Source organism: Diaporthe amygdali (assembly GCF_026229845.1).
Source record: "Diaporthe amygdali strain CAA958 chromosome Unknown NODE_5_length_1802954_cov_64_987939, whole genome shotgun sequence".
NCBI lineage: Eukaryota > Fungi > Ascomycota > Sordariomycetes > Diaporthales > Diaporthaceae > Diaporthe > Diaporthe amygdali.
In genome coordinates this window covers 469,802-488,280 of record NW_026517025.1, presented here as the reverse complement: position 1 = coordinate 488,280, position 18,479 = coordinate 469,802, and the positions used below count along the sequence as shown (strand labels likewise).

General features: G+C 40.6%; 5 protein-coding genes across 5 annotated transcripts; 1 reads left to right on the top strand and 4 right to left on the bottom strand.

Annotated features, from left to right (window-relative positions):
* Positions 1–4,365: 4,365 nt before the first annotated feature.
* Positions 4,366–5,112, bottom strand: J7T55_015295 (uncharacterized protein; the record flags this gene model as incomplete). Its single annotated transcript, XM_053139517.1, has 3 exons — positions 4,366–4,622; positions 4,744–4,873; positions 4,933–5,112. The coding sequence occupies 3 exons, from the start codon at positions 5,110–5,112 to the stop codon at positions 4,366–4,368; spliced, it is 567 nt and encodes a 188-aa protein (XP_052997023.1).
* Positions 5,113–6,097: 985 nt separating this feature from the next.
* J7T55_015294 (uncharacterized protein) lies at positions 6,098–7,082 on the top strand (the record flags this gene model as incomplete). The annotated part of the gene is made up of 4 exons (XM_053139516.1): positions 6,098–6,292; positions 6,352–6,474; positions 6,546–6,674; positions 6,777–7,082. 4 exons carry the CDS (start codon positions 6,098–6,100, stop codon positions 7,080–7,082), a joined length of 753 nt encoding a protein of 250 aa, XP_052997022.1.
* A 268-nt stretch (positions 7,083–7,350) lies between these two features.
* On the bottom strand, positions 7,351–10,055 carry J7T55_015293 (uncharacterized protein; the record flags this gene model as incomplete). The annotated part of the gene is made up of 2 exons (XM_053139515.1): positions 7,351–7,895; positions 8,825–10,055. 2 exons carry the CDS (start codon positions 10,053–10,055, stop codon positions 7,351–7,353), a joined length of 1,776 nt encoding a protein of 591 aa, XP_052997021.1.
* A 1,831-nt stretch (positions 10,056–11,886) lies between these two features.
* J7T55_015292 (uncharacterized protein) lies at positions 11,887–13,225 on the bottom strand (the record flags this gene model as incomplete). The annotated part of the gene is made up of 5 exons (XM_053139514.1): positions 11,887–12,008; positions 12,084–12,642; positions 12,706–12,900; positions 12,979–13,058; positions 13,162–13,225. 5 exons carry the CDS (start codon positions 13,223–13,225, stop codon positions 11,887–11,889), a joined length of 1,020 nt encoding a protein of 339 aa, XP_052997020.1.
* A 2,288-nt stretch (positions 13,226–15,513) lies between these two features.
* Positions 15,514–17,250, bottom strand: J7T55_015291 (uncharacterized protein; the record flags this gene model as incomplete). The annotated part of the gene is made up of 4 exons (XM_053139513.1): positions 15,514–16,149; positions 16,203–16,594; positions 16,646–16,862; positions 16,924–17,250. The coding sequence occupies 4 exons, from the start codon at positions 17,248–17,250 to the stop codon at positions 15,514–15,516; spliced, it is 1,572 nt and encodes a 523-aa protein (XP_052997019.1).
* Between the last annotated feature and the right edge of the window lie 1,229 nt (positions 17,251–18,479).

Genomic DNA, 18,479 nt, shown 5'->3' with positions numbered 1-18,479 from the left:
AAATACTACCCCCCCCCCTATCAATTAAGTTAATCCTATACACACTACTAAAATTTATAAACAGGTTTAAGTACTTATAAATTCTTCCTTTAATATTCTTATTATTATTACTTATATACTTAAACTATTTAATTAAAGTAAATAAAAATTATTATAATAGTTAATTATTACTTATTAAGTATTAAGTTATAAATATTATAATTTTATTTATAATTAACTTTTTTATTATTTAATAAATAGTTTAAAGCTAAATTTTAATATTATTATAATATAATTTAATAATATTATAAGTAAATTATAATTATAAGTATTATAGTTTTAAGTATATTATTATAATTATTATTAAATAATATTATTTTTAAATAATAAGCTTTTAAAATTAATAAATTTTTTTTTTTAGTAAATTTACTTAGCTTAATTAATATTTATTTTATATAATTTAAAAGCTTAAAAATCTTTTTTTTAAAAAGCTTAATATATATTTTAATAAAATATAATATTTTCTTTTTAAAAACTATTAAATTAACTATTTAATTATTATTATTATATAAGCGCTTAAAATATATAATTAGTTTAATAAATAAATATATATATTAACTTATTAATATAATAAAAATCTTTATAAATATTATTTATATAAAATTTTAAAGCTTTTATATATAATTAATATATTTATTTTTTATAATAAATTAGCTATTAATAAAAAAAATAATATAAAAAAAACTAATTAAAAATTAATTAAATATATATTAATAATTTAAAGTTTTCTTAAATAAAAAGCTTACTATTATATACTTTTAATAATTATAATTAATAATTTATTTAATATTATAATATATAAAAGCTATATTATAAAAAAGTTTTTTTTATAATAGTTAATAAAGAAAATATTACTATAAATAAACTTATACTTAAGCTTATAATTAATTTTTATAATAAATAATGCTTTATAATATTATAATAAATAAATTTATATTATTACTAAAATAAAAAGTTTTTAGTTAATATATTTTTTATTATATTTTTTTAATTTTAACTTAATTAAAGCTTATTTTAATAATTTAAAAAAATATATTAAGTATTAATATTAATTTAAAATAAATAACTTTAATTTAAATTAAAAATTTATTAATTTTTTATACTTTTATATAAAAAAAGTTAAATATTATATTAAAGCTATATAAAAGTATTTTTATTATATAAAAATATTAATAAAAAAATTTTAAATTAATAATTAATTTAATAATAATTAAAAATATAAAAAATTTAAAATAATAATAATATTATAAAAGTTAATTATAAAATAAAAAAACTAATATTAAAATTATAAGTATAAATTAAGCTTTATAATAAAAAAAAATTATATTATAATAAATATATTTAATTTTCTTTTTTTTATTATATATATTTATTTTAACTACTTATACTTACTTTATTTATTAAAAAACTTCTTTTTACTATACTAAATTACCTTTTTTTATTACCTATAATACTTTTTAATTATTATTATTACTTTCCTTTTTTTAAATACTATTAAAAAACTTATTTATATACTTATTTACAGCTATTGTTGGTTTAGCTTCCCGTACGGGTAATTCGTCACGAAACGAGTAGTTTGGAGTAGTGTAGATTCTGCTTGGTTGGTGTTAAGGTTGCAGCCGAAGGCTGCAGCCTACGTACGTCTGGCTATAGGCGAGCTGGGCAGTTAAGCTGGCAGCTGGCAGCCGGCTGGCGCCAGCTGGCAAGTGCTATCGATAAGGCTCGTCTATCCAGCACATACTGCATACGCTACTATTCCTACAGCTATTAACAATTTTAGCAATATTTATAACCCTTATAGCTATAATAAGTCCTTTTCTACCCTATTACTTTTACTACTTTTAAAAAAGCTAAAAAAATTCTTTTTTTCTTTTAAATATAGCTTTATAAGCTTTTTAACTAATATAATTATATATAAACCTTTTTTATTAAATTAAATATTATTTTTAATATAAAGCTTTTATAAATTTAAATTTTTATATTTTATTATTTTTAATAACTTTTTTAATTATATTTTTTTTATAAATATATAAAAATACTTTTATAATATTTTTAATATAAATTTTTTATATAAAACTTTTTAATTATTAATAATTTAAAATAATAATAAAAATATTATAATAAGTTTATATTTTTTTTATAAACTATTTAAATAATTTATAAAAAATAGTTTTATTAATAATAATAATATTAATAGTTTTTTAAAATTTTATAATATATATAATAATAATAATAATAATAATAATAATTTAAATAATAATAATAATAATAATAATAATTATTATAATTAATTATAATTAAAATTAAAAATATAAAAGTTAATTAATAAATTAATTATTATATAAATCCTCTTTTTTTATTTAACTCTTTTTTTTTATTTTTTTTATAATTATAAAAAGCTAATATTATTATTATTAAATTTTTTATTATTATAATTATTTTTAACTTATTATTATTATTAAAAAAAAAGTTTTATTAATAGCTTATAAAAAATAACTTTATTAATAATTATTATTTTTATTTACTTTAATAAATTATTATTAATTAAATTAATATATATATTATTCTATTTTATATAATATTATTAATATAAAAAGTTATTTTTATTATAATAATAATAATTAGCTTTATAATATATATTTAAACTATATTTTTATTATATTATTAATTATTTATAAGCTTTTTATAAAAGTTTTTAATTATTATATATTATTATAAATATATAAATAATAATTAATTTATTATAAACTTTTAAAAATAATAAGCTTTTATTAAATAATTTAATATTTTTAAAATATTTAATTATAAATAAATTATTTATAAAGCTAATAATAAACTATATTTTTAATAATTTATTAAAAATTTTAATTATTAATTATTTAATAAATAATAAATTAGCTTATAATATTAATATTATTTATAACTTTTAAAAAGTTACTTTATAAATATATATAAAGATTAAAAAAAAAAGGCTTTTATTTATAAAAAGTATTTTTATTAAATTATAATAATTAAATATTTTTTTAAAATAATTTAAATATTTTTTTATTAATTTTAATTAATAAAAAATATTTTATAATACTTATTAATAGCTAATTTTAATATATAATTAGTATAATTTAATAATAATATTTTTATTATTTTTAAATTTTATTTTAACTTTTTTTTTTATAATAATTAATAAATCCTTTTATAAATTAAAAATATTAAAAGTTAATTAATTAATACTAAATTTAATAATATAATACTTTATTAATAATATTTAAAAAAACTTTATATTAATAATTTTTATAATTAATATTATTAATACTTTATTTAAAAATTTTAATTATAATAAATTAATAAAATAATTTTTTATAATTTTAATATTATTTTTAATATTTTTTAATAATAAAATTATTTTAAAAATAAAATTATTATTATTAGCTATTTTTAAATTATTTATATTTTTAAAAATAATTATACTTTTATTTAGCTTATTAATAACTTTTTTAATATTTTTTATTATATATTAAGCTATATATTTAATAATAATTAATTTATTTTTAATAATTTTTAAAATAATTTTTAATATAGCTTTTTTATTATACTTTTTTTATTATATAATTAATTTAATTATAATAATAATATATAATTTATTAATAATTATTTTTACTATTAGCTTATATATATATATTTATTTAAATATTATTATATAATTATTAATAAATTATATAGTATACTATTATAAATAAATTTTTTATAATAATAAATATTTAATTATTATTTTAAAAATTAATTAAAATATATTAATTAAAAATTTAAATAAATAAGTATTATTTTTAGTTAAAATAAATAAAAGCTATATACTTTTATATAATAAGTAAAATTTAATTTTATTATTTTAAATTATAAAAAAAATATATTTAAATAAAAGTTAATAATAGTTTATAGTAGTTAATAATAATAATAACCTTATAAAGAGGGTATTAGTAAGTGCTTAAGCTTATTTATAAATTTTAGTAGTATGCATAAAACTAACTCGATTAATAAGGGGGGGGGTAGTATTTCGCTTGACACAGACAGTAGCACGGGCGCAGTCCCCAGCGGACCACTGGGATAGGACCGCGTCCCCGGTGAGTACGTCTCTGGCCAAGGACGGCTCTCTTACACTTTACGGGCAAGCCATGGAACGATTAGTACTCTTTGATTTTCCAGACCATGCATGTGGCCTTCGAGCCGTCCTTTCCATCCACCTATCTCACGAAAGAAGTCTCGTTGCGATAGCTGATTATTGAAATGCCAGTTGGTATGTCAATCATTGCGCGTTAGCTAGGCCGACTAACTCTAAAAACCGCAAAGCTGATTCAGGCGCCTCGCATGCGAGTTGGTCACTCTGTCCCCATCTCGCCACGATTTCGAGTCCCAGCCGCTGCTCCTGCTCAAATTTCTGTCCGCCTCGCTGAACTCCGCATGGTGCGTAAATCTTCGAAGCTTCAAGATTCGGTCTTTGACTCTTGCTTTAGCAATTGCGCCGGTTTGGATCAGCCTTAATCTTGCCATGAACGTAGCCCCACTGATGAAACTCGGAGCCAGCATGTGCACTGGTGTCTATCACGCCGCCCCGGTCGTGACAGCTCTTTTTCACCTGATACAGGTAATATAGTCAGTACTCAAACTCTCAGTTATGTCGTCTTGCCAGGAATGGAGGGCTAGCGTGACAACTTGCCTGGCCCAAGAGATCCTCGCAGACCTCCTTGTAAAGTGGCACGGCCGTCGTGCCGTTCTCGGGTTGCTGGGAAATGTCGATTCTCGCGTTGATTCGGTTCTTCTTGACATTTGTGCAGTACTCAACCTGCAAAACTACTTATCAGCTATGTGCCCTGTATTTTTACATGCCTCATGTAGACTTACCCTGCTACCGATCTCGTAGTTCCCAGCCATATGAGAGCAAAGATCGCTGAAGGCTTTTGTAATAGCGTCGTCATCTTCAATATCGGACCAGGAGGCTCCTTCGGTGTTGCAGTCAGCCAACGCAGTACCGGTGAGTAAGACCAGCAGCGAGGTAGACATGGTGAACAGGTTGAAGTGCATGGTGATTTCGGTTGGTGTGTGTGGCCGATGGGAGATTATTTGACGGTGATAGCGTGGTTGAGTCCATGTAAAATCGGGCGGGCTGGAGATCATGTCGTTGGCAAGTTGCACATAGAATGCTGGGTTTCTTTCTGCATTTAGATGTGTAGACAGTGGTGTCATTCACTTGGGCTTCACTTATATGTGACCAGGGCTAAGTCACTACTACGAGTTCCCCTCGTGCTCTCTTCAACATCAGACGAAGCGCATCCAAGCCTGGACGCTCTTAGATATCTGTGGTGGTGTGGTGAAATTTGCTGGCAGGTAGCCAAACTTATACTTGTAGTCACCAGTGCTCTCTCTTATATCACGAAATCCAATGAAGGCAGTAGATCTGTGGCCCAAAGCATGGGTGGTTCTGGATCCGTCTTCAGACCGCAAGCACGAAACTGCGTAGCTACCGGAAGTTTCAGCCACTGATGGCCTCGGGGATACCAAGATGCTACAATGACGAATGTTATTCTCAAGACATTTGACATTGGGTCTCCGTTTTCCCAAGCGGCGTACAAGTCTGTAGGTGTAAACGCTAGGTTGTAAACGTCCGCAGTCTCTGGATGTCTGTTCCACTGCTGCTTTCGAACAGTGCACTCCTCACTTGGTATTTCTACTGCGTGCACATACGTGAAGCTTCACCATCTGATCAATCATCTGGAGGTAGTAGTCCGCAGTGATTACCAAGGTCGGCTCTCAATCTAGCCTTGACGAGTGATCAGGCCTGACAAGTCACAGCTCAGAAAACAGTGACAAAGTTGATTGGAGTCTCGCAGCTGGTAGTTACTTACATCCTTGTATTGATCCCCGATGTCCCATCCTGCTTTCCTTAAGATCTTACTATCGATAGGCAACACCATTCCTGCGGCAAAATAATTCGAGTCATCCCACAATCCAAACCCTCCATCGTTAAAAGCCACTTTGCCATCATCTAAAAACAACGGAAAAAGTCAAGATGCTTTTCAAGCTATCTACCATCGCGGCCCTCATGCTACTTCTCCTCTCTGGCGTCTCTCTGGCCGACAGTACGTGCTACGGCGCTGGTGAGAAATGGTCAGGCATTGGAACAGACGATGAAGTCAGCAATGCCTTTGACTCTCTTTGTCGGTACCTTGTTGGGCGCCTCAAGACAGGAAAAGAGGCAAGTCAAGTTGAGCTCAGCAAAGCTTGGTCGCCAAGAGCAAGTCGCTAATACACAACATCCTCCAGCGCTGGGGGTGCGTCAACTTCAAAGGCAATCACATTGAGGTGGGATTCCACCTCACCAATGGCGTCGACGATAAAAAGTCAGTCTACATGAGCCAGATGAGCTGCAAGGACGCTCTCAACCAGGTAAGCTTGCACGATATACCTCGAGGCGCCCTGATGGAGAGGATAAGCGCTAAGATCATGGCATTGATCAGGTCAAGAGTGACTGTAGTGTACGTGGTGGAGAGATGGAAGGCATCGTTGTTGAGCAAAAGGATGACGGAGGCGAATGGATGAACATGCAGGTCAAGGCTGATCCCAACAGCCGCGAAATAACAGATTGCGTGAAATCGAATACTTGAAGCATGGTCTCCGGATTTTAGAAGCTTCGATGGGTTCCAGGATGGGGCAAGATAGGAGGTTCGAGCAGCATCTGACATGGTAAGGGCAGAGACAGCTACGGCAGACAGGCGGCATTGGTCCGGGAGGCTCCTAGGCTCGCGTCCTCAACCTCGCAGGCTCATGGCGTCCATTTTTCATCTGTTATCAAGCACATGGTTTCTCTCTTGGTTCTAAACACTAAGCGATTTCACTCCCGCAGTTGCAACTTCGTGAAAGCCAAAGTAGTGAAATGTGTCCGCAGTGCTCCATTCCGACATACCATCTTGGTATGCTGCTGGGACTGGGACGACAGGTTCGCCCCTCGAGTCCACTTCAGTATTGAGCGTCATCAACTGCTTGCGTCTGCTTGATATTGTACGTTTAATTCTCATCGGGTCGCATTTACGTTGGAGAGAGTTAAAGGATCGTGGGTGCACAGGCATGTTCTGACGAGAATGTTGGGATAATACTTGCGATTGAAACTGCAGATTTGACACAGCGTCATGCGACTCCATTGCCACAAGAATTGAAAGAGGATATCAAAGATCAATCTGACGGTAAATAGGATTTACACATACTGAGATACCTAGTTCTCCATTCGTTAGCTCTATGCCGCCGACGAGAAAGCCGCCCGTTTCATTATTCAACAGCTCCATCCAGCAAGCAATCCATCATCCAGTCTTTGGCATCATTCACGGCCCCAGAAGGAATGACATCGCACTCAGCAAGTCTCTCCAGAGCATGATAGACGAAGTGCTGGCAGTTCCAGTCCGGCTCGCCGCCCACAGGCGTGGAGGCGATCACATCGATGACCTTTCGCCGGTGAGACATGTCCACCTGGACCCTGCCAACGATACGTCCGTGGAGGAACTCGGGAAGCATTGGATAATTCTCTTCTCCATCAATCTCGACGAATTCGAAAGGCGTCGTTTCGGTAGGCCGTTGGGCGTGGGCCGTGATGTGGAAGTCCTCCTCGTCAGGCGAGTCGAGGTACATCAGAACGTGTCGTCTGTTATACGTGTCGTAAGGTAACCCTCTGAACATGAAAATCCATATGTTCTGTGTCATTGAAGACTCCTTAGACAGTCCTTCGTTGGATGGTGTGATTTCTGTTGTCCCATCTTCAGTCTTAACCTTGCCACTGGACGTCGGGCCTGGCTTGATCCCATCCGAGCTTGACCTCCCTAAATCCTGGTCATCGCCGGGCGTTGAGTTCGTGCTCATTTATTAAGTCGATAGCTTGAATAAGAGGTAAATGGGTGATAAGCGAGGATTACCCTGGCACAGAGTGATGTGAATGTGCTGGTTATGGAGCAATGAAAACCGCAAAAATGTGGCTGGGTACTCTGCATGGAGTGGGTCATTCTTCGATCTCCCAAACGAGCTGGGGCACCTAGCACCTAACCCTAGGTGGGGATGCTGGCTAGGGAGGGGCGGCTCATGACTTGAGGTGGACGGCACTATCAAAGCAAACGGTCTCTTCAGTCCAAGCAGTCTGCCATTTATGCAGGTTGAGATTGAAACCAGCTAGATTCTCCCAGATATTTGTTTTCTCAACGTTTGTGACAAGAGACAGCCTTTCCATTCATGCTGAAATTGTTTCAATCCTCAGATAGACAAGGTCAGGCCTGACGATGGAGACAGGCCTGATCTCACCCGAACAGGCGAGACCCTCACCGTAAAAATGGCCAACGGGTGCGGCTAAGAACCCCAATGATCTACTATTTTCTTTGATTCGCGGGAGGTGGAATTACTAAGCCCAAAAGCAGAACCAATTGTGCCTTCACCAACTGACTACACCTATGACGAGGCTGCCCGACGGGCCTTTCGAAATGTCTACTCCGAAGCAACTGAGCCAATCCACCCAATCCACCAGACCGAAACAGAAGACATCTTCAATCGACCTCATTCACTCAGTCACCTACTCAACTATCAGAACAACATTTCTTTCTCGATTTTCGCCTAAAACCCAGACATTCAACGAATCCGTATGTCTTTGTACTGCCAACCATCGCCACGCAACAAGCCCAAGACATCTACTGCAGCAACAGCTCATGTCGTTCCTGTGAAAAGCATTAAAAATTTTCCTTGAAGATCCCTCGTGGGCACTTACCATTACGGATGTCTCGCCACCTTGCAATCTCCTGCCCCTCCTCGAGACACTGCTCTTTCCAGTCGTCGAATGTGTCACCAGAGACCATTTCCAGCGACAGCCGGAGCATCGCCTCAGCCGCAGCAGGAGAGCCCGAGTAGTACCGATGAGCCCTTGCGTTGAGGTAGTAAATGCCAGACTTCTGCGCTGGGGAGGGAGCACGCTCCGCGAGCAACGAAGATGCAGCTTGGACCGCGCGGCTAAGGTGCCACGTGTGATCCTCCTGAGTCTCTTGCCACTGTGCTGCGCCATGCTCGCGGCACAGGGTGTTGAAGATGTCCCGGACTGCCAGCACGTACTGATTTGGTCGACCCCCTGGCCCGGGCTCAAGCCACGCGTCCGTGTTGACTAGCTGGCTGATCTGGACGAGAGCCTTCAAGCATGACCTCGAGAACTTGGCCAAGCGTCTCCCTAGAAATTCACGGGTGCCGCTGGTATCTAGCCGAGTGAATTTCTCCAGTATCTTGGCGACATTGATGACGGGCAACTTTTGGATCTCTGCCTGGATTGTGTCGGCCAAGTTGGTGTTCACGTTGCCGATGATGCTGAAAGATGTGACGCTGCGAAGTGAGTCCCGGTATGGCTGGAGGAGCTTAGTCTGATTCTGAACACTCATGTGCCCGGGACTGCAAGTCGTAGCAAAGGGATTATGCAAAATAATCTGGTGTCGTATCTCGGATTTAGCGTCTAGATTAAAGACGTGGCCGCTGGAAATTGCCCTGCAGAACAAGCCCACATCACGCCAGGGCAGGGCGAAGGTCCAAGGCTGTGTAGTCGTATCGGTCTCTGGCTCCTGCTCCCCCACGATGATGTGCGTTATAATAAAGCCAGGATATGTACTCAAAGCCTTATCACTCAATGGAACGATATGCAGCACGGCCCCGATGAGATGAGGGCTAAACAAGACATTACGAACAATAATTCGAATGAGCTGGTGTTTCTTCAACATAGCGAAGTAGGCTTCACAACGCATCTGGCGGCAGGCTCGCAAGATGGATGTGTCAGTGATGTTCTTGGTGGTATCGTAGACCGATGGCTCTCGCATTGGATCAGAGAGATAGTCTGGATAAGGCCAACAGGCCACCTTTCGAGGGAGAGGGAAGTCGCAGATGACAAAGTCGTAGATGGTGTCCCGTATCTCTCTGGGGAGACCCAGGAGAGAACAGCTTGAGACCTGGTTGCTGGTCTCCATGTTTGGGTACTCTGTTTTTATTACCAAGTCGTTGAGGCTTTGCGGGACAATTCAAAGACACTCTGGGAGTAGCGGTGCAATAAACGGATTCCTGCTGCAAAAAACGACGTTAGAAAATTAAGTCATTCAAGGCCGTCGCTATAGGTAGTCCGTGCGTTCTACGTGAATGTTCTACGCAGTCAACTTCAACATTCACTCTTGGAGAATGACTGGCGGCCTAATCATGCAGGGTAAGAAAACTGGGGCCGAATTACAGACCGCAAACGAGTGTTTTGGAATTATATTTCTGAATACTTTGAGAGTGAATTTATAATCGAGCAAGTATTGTCCAAATGTGAATTGAATCGAGTTCGAGGGCCTAGATATCCTCGTAGAGACAGCGCAGCAAATATGATTCCGTTACCGAACCCCAACTCATAAGCCAAAACGAACGGCGTAGCTCACATCTTACTCTGTAAAATTCTGTCGTCGCATCTACGTAGTATCTCAATGCTTCTCACTAAATTGGATGCCCATCGGGCATGCTTCAAGCTGTCGCAACAAATGCCCCTTTCCTTACTTGTCGATTATAGCACAGCCACTGGACGCCTACATTTCGGCACCGGGCCCACTGAAATGGTTGAATTGTTTCTTTAATACGCCTCCTCGTCCCGGGCTCCAACACATTAGACTTCTTGACACACTCACTTCCCCCCGTACGAAATTCCAAATCACTGGCAGACTGCATTTGATCTGGTCAACTTCCCGAATTGTAATTGGTTGGTTTACCCACATCAACTTGTTTTCAGGCAGGCTAAGTAAAGCCATGGATATTGGTTTTCTTATGTACCAGTATCAGATTCAAGAGCTTTGGGACGAGGAACCGCTGTCTCGCTATGAACCCTGGGGGTATCACCCTGTCCACCTTGACGATGTCTTCAAAGAGGGACGTTACAAAATAGTCAATAAGTTAGGCTGGGGAGGGTTCTCAACAGTGTGGCTCGCCAGAAATGCTGAGTAGGTCATGGAACTCCGTCTACTCCCTTGCCAATGAATACACACAGGGCGCAATTACAGGCAACAGCAATGGGTTTCTCTGAAAATCCTAACAGCCGATGCTACACACCAGTCTCGGAGCCACAAATGCTGCAAGCATTGCCAAAAGACAACTCGATAAATCATGTTGTTCGTTTGCTTGACTCGTTCGTACATGAAGGACCCAACGGCAGTCATCAATTTCGAGTCATGGAGCTGCTCGGCCCTAGTGTCGAGTGGTTTATCAACACTGATTATACTCGGTACGAAGAACATCTCGAGCCTAATACGATCTTCAGGATTATCAAACAACTCCTTGAAGGTCTTGCGTCTGTGCATAAGGCTTGGATATGCACAAGAACGTAAGCACTGTACTAGAGCCTTCAGCTTGGGTGATGATATCTCCAGATGTCAGCGGACGGAACATAGCGTTAATCAAACCCGGATGGAACATATGGATGGTACAGCTATGGTGGGTATATACGTGAAATATTACCATGGACAAGGGGAGGCAGCATTTCCGTCTGGAGCTGCTTCAAATGCCAGACTGCAAAGATAGATGGAGGGGATGATATGCTCAGTCCTATCCTCCGTTGCTACGAAGAATCGCTGGAATGTTCATTTTGTGTTTGCGTGGAGGAGCTGTCAAACAAGCTCTAGCCAACACAACCGCATCACGAGCAGATGGATATCGATGTCAATTATAGGACCAAGCCCGTGGGCTTTGCTCCGCGTCGATGTGCTAGTTGTGGATCCACGAAAGAATGAAAATCAACGGAAGTATGACCGATTGCACTTTTTCAGCTACAATAATGATCTAGTTGTCCCGGTTTGCATCATTGCCACCCTCCCGCCCAGAGTGAGTCGAACTGACGTCCCAGTCCGTTGTAACCTGTATTCGACCTTGTCGTGCTTTGGATTTTGTCGGGTAAACTGTGCCTGTGTGGTTGCACGAAAGTCAGTATCGAGATTTCTTGCATTAGATTGACGGAGCGTTGAGAAAATTGACTGTACCTCCAATAGTGACGAGTGGAAACTCTGTCTCTGAGTCCCTTCTTTGATTGTTGTTTTCCTCAGTCCCAGAAAGTTGCCGATGGTCTCGCGAATAGTACTTGTACCAGCGTCGGCGTCCGCTACTGCCCCCACCGGTCCCAATTCTCAACTTGATTCCGAGGAGCTTCTCAAGGGCAGGCCGCATTGTCGGCAAGCACGCATTGATGATGCCCAGTAGAGGGACTATGGCCGCAATGAGTGCTAATGGCGCGAATGAATATGTGATGTCGTTCGCGTCAAGGGCAAGCATGTATTTGATCCGAACACAAGTGATAGCGATGATGCTTTGAGCAGTTAGTTTCATTATGATGTACTTATGACACGCGTGGAGACTGCCATACATGAGCCCTAGTCCAAAAATAGCTGTGAGGAGGACCTTTCTTGAGGTTCTGAGCTGTAATCTCCATAGAATAGGCATCGGAAGTAGAATCACGATGATATCTATGATGAGATCGGCTGACGCCATAGCCGTGTACATCATGTTTGCGTTACCGCATGTACCGGGTGTAGTGATATCCCACTTCCAGGTGGCAATTAGCTTCGCACAGCGGGGCAGAAAGGTTTTCCCGGCACTCTCACTTACAGCTTTTCTTGGTGGATCGCAGAGGAACGCATCAGCCCAGAATGTTCCAATCCAGTAGGCAACCACGATGCCCATAACCCCATATACTATTTTTGCAAAGAGAGGCTTGCGGAAGACGGCGGTGTAGAAATGTAATATAGAGAGTTTGATCAAGGTGACAAGGGTCAACCAATGGAGGTCGAGGACATACGCAAGCTAATATCTTGTCAGTCTGAGGGATGTTGATGATCGCGGAGTAGCCATGATGGTTTCATCGCTATTGGTAGAACTCACCTTTCGAAAGAGTGTGATCATCTCTGGTCCTGCGGTTGCCTCCACATCCGCCTGGTGAAGTCCCTGGCCACATTTGATCACTGTGGTCATTTCAACACCATAGCGGGAAGTCATTAAAATCTGCCGATCCCTTCGTATCAGAAGCCAAGGCAAGAATAGAGTTCCGAGGAGTTAAAAACATACCACAGCAAGCAGAATTAGATAATCGTTCACTTCCAATCGCATATGGAGTATTTGTCTGCTCCATAGTCGTAGTCCAACGGACAAAAAGTTTAAAGCCAAAAGAATGCTCTCAATGACAACAGTTGCCGTCCCGACGGTGTTCTGAGACAGAGAACCCGCGAGACTGCTGACTGCCATCTCGTCGACTCATAGATTTGAGTTTGGCAACGGGAATGTATCCGAAGACTGTGAGAGTCGAGGTTTGCTGTAAGGCTCACGGGGGCCCCGACTGCGAAATAGACGCTTTCTCTTGGGGCCAATCACATATTTCTAGCACAGGCCCGCGCTGGGGCCCACGAGGGTGTCTGATAGTTGATACATTAAGTACTGTGAGGCATCCCCCGTTATAGCGATTACCTATTTAAGCCGTCATTTAGCAAGATCAACAATTCACTTCAAGCCCGAATAAACAAATTTTCTCAAATTTATATAAATAAAATAATATATTAATTATATTACTCAGAAATCGTTCGAATTCTTGTATAAAAGTTGGAAGAATTCTTTCTTTCAGGAAAACGTGAATAAAAATTATAATCCCTATTCGCAATTAGTCTTCTTTGGTGTTATTTTTTTTTTTTTTTATTAAATTGGTGAATAAAATCTAGATTCCTAATTATTTCAAACCCCTTTTTGAACATCAAATTATTTGCCCGCTTTTTTCATACAGGACCAACCAAGACATCCCAAGACATCCCAGGTCTGTATGCAATCTTCACTCCTGCCACCCCCATGTTGCCCCTGCCTACCTAGCGAACCTTAATTTTGGTCGAGGAGGTTGCCGGTCTGCAGGGTCGGGAGCAGGTTCATTACATTGCAAATGTGACTGTTCTGTCCAGGTTGTTACTGTCGCATATAGGGATTCAGTGATCAATGCATGTCATGAATCGTAAAAATGCGTTAAGTAGATGTTAACTTAATTATGTCTTGGATGAAATGACAAATTACGACTTCAGCGAGGTATCTTCGGGCCCTATGTCCTTTCTTAGTTTCAGCCGAGCCCTACACAACATACTCAGGACACCCGGTCGGTTATGGTGGAGCAGCTTTAGTGAGCCCGGGGACTCGGATTTCATACACATCACATTATGCAAGGTCCAAACGAGTCGTGCACTTCCCTACATTTGATTCTTGGTCAAATAATTCTGAACGACGTCCTGCCATTCTGTTCGAGTGTTGAATTGGTGCGTGTCCGGACACGTATGTGCTGTGCAGCTTGCAACTCGCACGCAAATGTTCGGGCCAGGAAAGAAACCCTCCAAGGACATGCTCACGAAGCAGCGGACACGGGACGTTTTTGTGATCTCGGGACCGGTAAATGAAATGCAGGGACTTCTGCCAAGGGAATAACGGTAGCCAAGAATAATCGTGCCGACCATTCAGCCCATGGTGAAGTGTCACATCTTTTGCTTGTACAGGGCAAGGGTCAACGGGCCGGAACTTGGAAGGACTGTTCCGTACAAGGAAAATTCTCCCAACATGCCTACAAAGGCCTGACCGGTGAGGGGCATATGGGGTGAACACACTCATCTCGGAGAGACCCTTACCACCCCTACCGTGACCTTTTCCAAACTCATCCGCCGTTGAAACTGGTCAATGCAGATTTTTGAGATGGGCACAGGAATGAAGGTAGTGCAAGACCAAAATCAGAATTGTTTTTGAGCTGATCAAACTTTGACTGATACTCTACTGCAGACAGGATAGGACGTGTTCCATCTGAGGGACAATCTCTTAGGGGATGCTGGTCTAAACCTTCTCCCCTGTGAGGAATATGCAGGATGGAGGCACAGCCGTCTCGAATGGGAGTTGCAGGACCAACACTCCCTAGACTCTCAGCTTCATTGGCTATTTGAACAGGTCGAGGTGGATCCCCGAGAGGGGTAAATCCAGCGCAAGTCGATAACGTGAGTGGGTATCAATCCTAACCACCCTCGGAGCGATCCTCCAAAGGGCATGGTGTTGATCCACAAGCAGCATGTGAGTGCCTTTGACCCTGCATATACGAAGCTTCCATGTCCACTCGCCTGAACTCCCTGCAGTGGCATTTATTAAGGTGTCAAGGTACAGCCCGAATGCTCATTTCACATATTTGATAGGAGCGGCTTGCAGTGCTGGCAGAATGTGAGAATCAGCGAACTGGGAAACGAGAACTGGCATGCTCTGACGCTGCGAGTCTTTGAAGTAATTTTGTGTGGATAGCACCAGGTCGGATATGCATGATGTGAGATTGAAAATGGGAAAGGTTGAAGGGGCCATAGTAACATGCCTGTCTCAGCTAAACGGAGAGCAGTGTTAAGCGAAGAAGCGTTCCGATGCCTAAGCTATAGGTGCGTAGAAGTTGAACCTCCGGTTCGGATCATACTTTTCCTTGAGTGCCGACAGCTTGTCCTGCCGCCACTGCTCATACCCATACATTTCCTGGTTGGTCTCCGTTCCAAAGGCATAGTTGACGTACGCGTGGAACTCGTCTCGGCCGGTGCCTTCACGGATAGCGTTACGTATATCCTCGCCAACCGAAATCGCCTTGGCGTCAAGGGCCCCTCCATCAGGCTCAAAAACCAAGACAGGCGCCACCAGCAGGCGATCACCTCGGTAGCTGACTGCCGTCGACTCGTGAGGCACAGACTGTACGCCTTGGAGAGAATATCCTTCGAATAAGAAGATAGATCCGTTGAGCGCAGGTGTTTCCTGGGTGGCGGCCGCGAACAGATCATAGGCATTCTGTAGCGCAGTCACGTTATAGACTAGCAGATCAATTGGGAACCTCAGCCCAGCAGTACCCGCATCCTGACACACGATGTCGTCCAAGCTCATAGCGGTCCAAATGGGGATTTCGGTGTAGCTACCTGAGGCGGCGTCGGTAGTCGTGGGCCCAAGTACATCGAAAGGGGCTGTATATTCTGAGCTCACAGTTGTGACTCCCTCCTGAAGGATATAGAACATGAGAAGAGGCTTAGCCTGTGTTAGCATGGAGTGTTCGGATCTGCCGGCATCCATCTACTGACCTTGTCACTCGTGGTGGGATCATTATATAAGAACGCATAATTGGCGATGTCCACCGGCTGAGTCCCATTCTTGGAGATATATTCATTGACGTTGTTGTAGACATCACTGAACTTGTCACCAGTGAAGATATAGGATTTGTAGGCCCAGGTGGGGTAGTCGATATCGTAAATCTTCACTGTGACTGAAGTTACGATGCCGAAGTTGTGGCCAGCTCCTTGCATAGCCCACCAGAGATCAGATGTGTTGTCGATGGTTTGCAAGGTGCCGTCTGCCAGAACGATGTTCATCGAAACGAACTGATCTGAAACGAGGCCATGGCGCCCTTGAAGCCACCCATGGCCTCCTCCCAGTCCTGGCCCGAGGATGCTTGTGCACTCGCATGCTCCAGTCACTGTGTCTGGTCAAGGACGATCCTTTTTCTGTGTTCATATCATTTACTGACCTGTCTGTTTTCCTGCGGCCCAAAGAGCTTGCGTGACGTTTGTGGACAGTGCACCGCCGCCGAGGGTAGCCGTTTTTCCATCCTCGGCGATCTCGACGGTCTGGAGCTGGTGCATCCAGATCGCAATTCCGCTCTCCATCCTTCCAACTGTGCTGATGGCCCCGTGGCCGCCATTGACGGCAAGGAACGGTATATTGCACTCAGTGGCGAATTTCACCTGGAAAAAAGTAAGATATGTGCCCCATCGGGACTAACAAAGACAATTTAGATATACATACGATCTCCGCAACGTCGCTCTCAGTGCCGGGAACTACAACAACGCTGATGGTCGGAGTCTCATATGACGACCACCGAGCTGTCGCCAGGTCGAAAGCTGTTGTCTCATTTGGATAAATTACGCTTGCAGTAGCCGAGAGCAAGGGTTCCAACGGTGATAGATCGTAGTAAGGAAGCCCTTGAGGGCACAGCAGACTGCTCATCCTGCTGTCGTGAGACAGAGTCCCACAAACAGAAGAGAGTGCCCAGGCGCCAACGGCGACGAGAACCTCCATCTTCAGACGCCGCAGCGACCGACCGCACAAGTCAGAGAAGCCAGGAATATTCATGATCAGAAGATGGTGCTACTGGGGTGCAAAGGTGTTGGTTCATGATTACGTTGCAATTGCAATTGGTTTATAGGTCAACCCCAATTCAGGGGTGGGTCTACTAACTCTGAAGGAGTGGGATGATTGCGAAGTTGCAATGCAAGGGGGCAGCGGGCTTAATCCTACACTAGGCGGGCGGATTGAAATCGTTGGGTGGGCCAACGTGGAATGCTGGGTCGGCCAATTATAGCCATCTCTAGGTCTGGAGTCGAGAGATGCAGTTATCGGCAACGTCGCCTCGATAAGCCCCAAGCGTGCCACGGCAGCCAAGACAGGAAATCCAAGGCATAGCAATCTCTCTCGCGCGGTTCCTCACGAAGCGCTTGGTTCTCCCTATTTTCCCCCCATTTGCTCTGCTCTGGTTTCTGAGCAATTGTTTTTCACTGATTATCCTGACCAATGTCTGTCTACGATCGACTGCACGCCTCATCTCAACGATAACTTCACCTCATGACGTGCTTTACAATAAGACGTCTGCAGACGAATTGTGTGCCATCCTCACTTAGTTCATCTACCAGTCCACGATTATATGGGACGGGAAGATTTCCAAGTATGCATCACTTGCCGAATACTTGGAACCTCACTATGAGGCAGATGGTGTCAGCGGTGCGGGTGGTACCATTCAAGCGTCTTACCTGTCAGTACAGCACAGGACCGACAGAATCTGGAGTCGTAAGAAGGAAGCTCAACGTACCAGAAGCCAGATTTAATTCACAAGCACCACACATCGAGAACGCAACGGTGAATCCTCAGACGTGATTTTCGGCGACAAGGAACACGACGCGGCTTGTAAATACCACTCCAGATAATTACAGTAGTACCGGTAGCTTGAGATTTGACAGTGTCGTCAACTGGCCTGAGCTTAGTGTATCACTTCCCGGACCAACGAGTCTCGAGTCGGCGATAAATTTCTATCAGCTCTGGCAGAGTGGAGATACTCGAAGGACAATGAAAGTTGGTGGCCTGGTCAATGAGTTCCGACCTCAATCTCAGTTGAACAAAAGTTACGTCTAAGGCACGGTATACCTCTTTCCGAATCACAGTCTTGGTTCCGTCGAAGACATCCTGGGTATCGCGGACACTATGTATGCTCCGAGCTTCTAGAAGGCTGCAATGAAGCCTTTCTTTCTATTTTTTTTTCTTCGACAAGGACATTCTCGCGTCGTTTCGTGTGATACATTCACATCTTC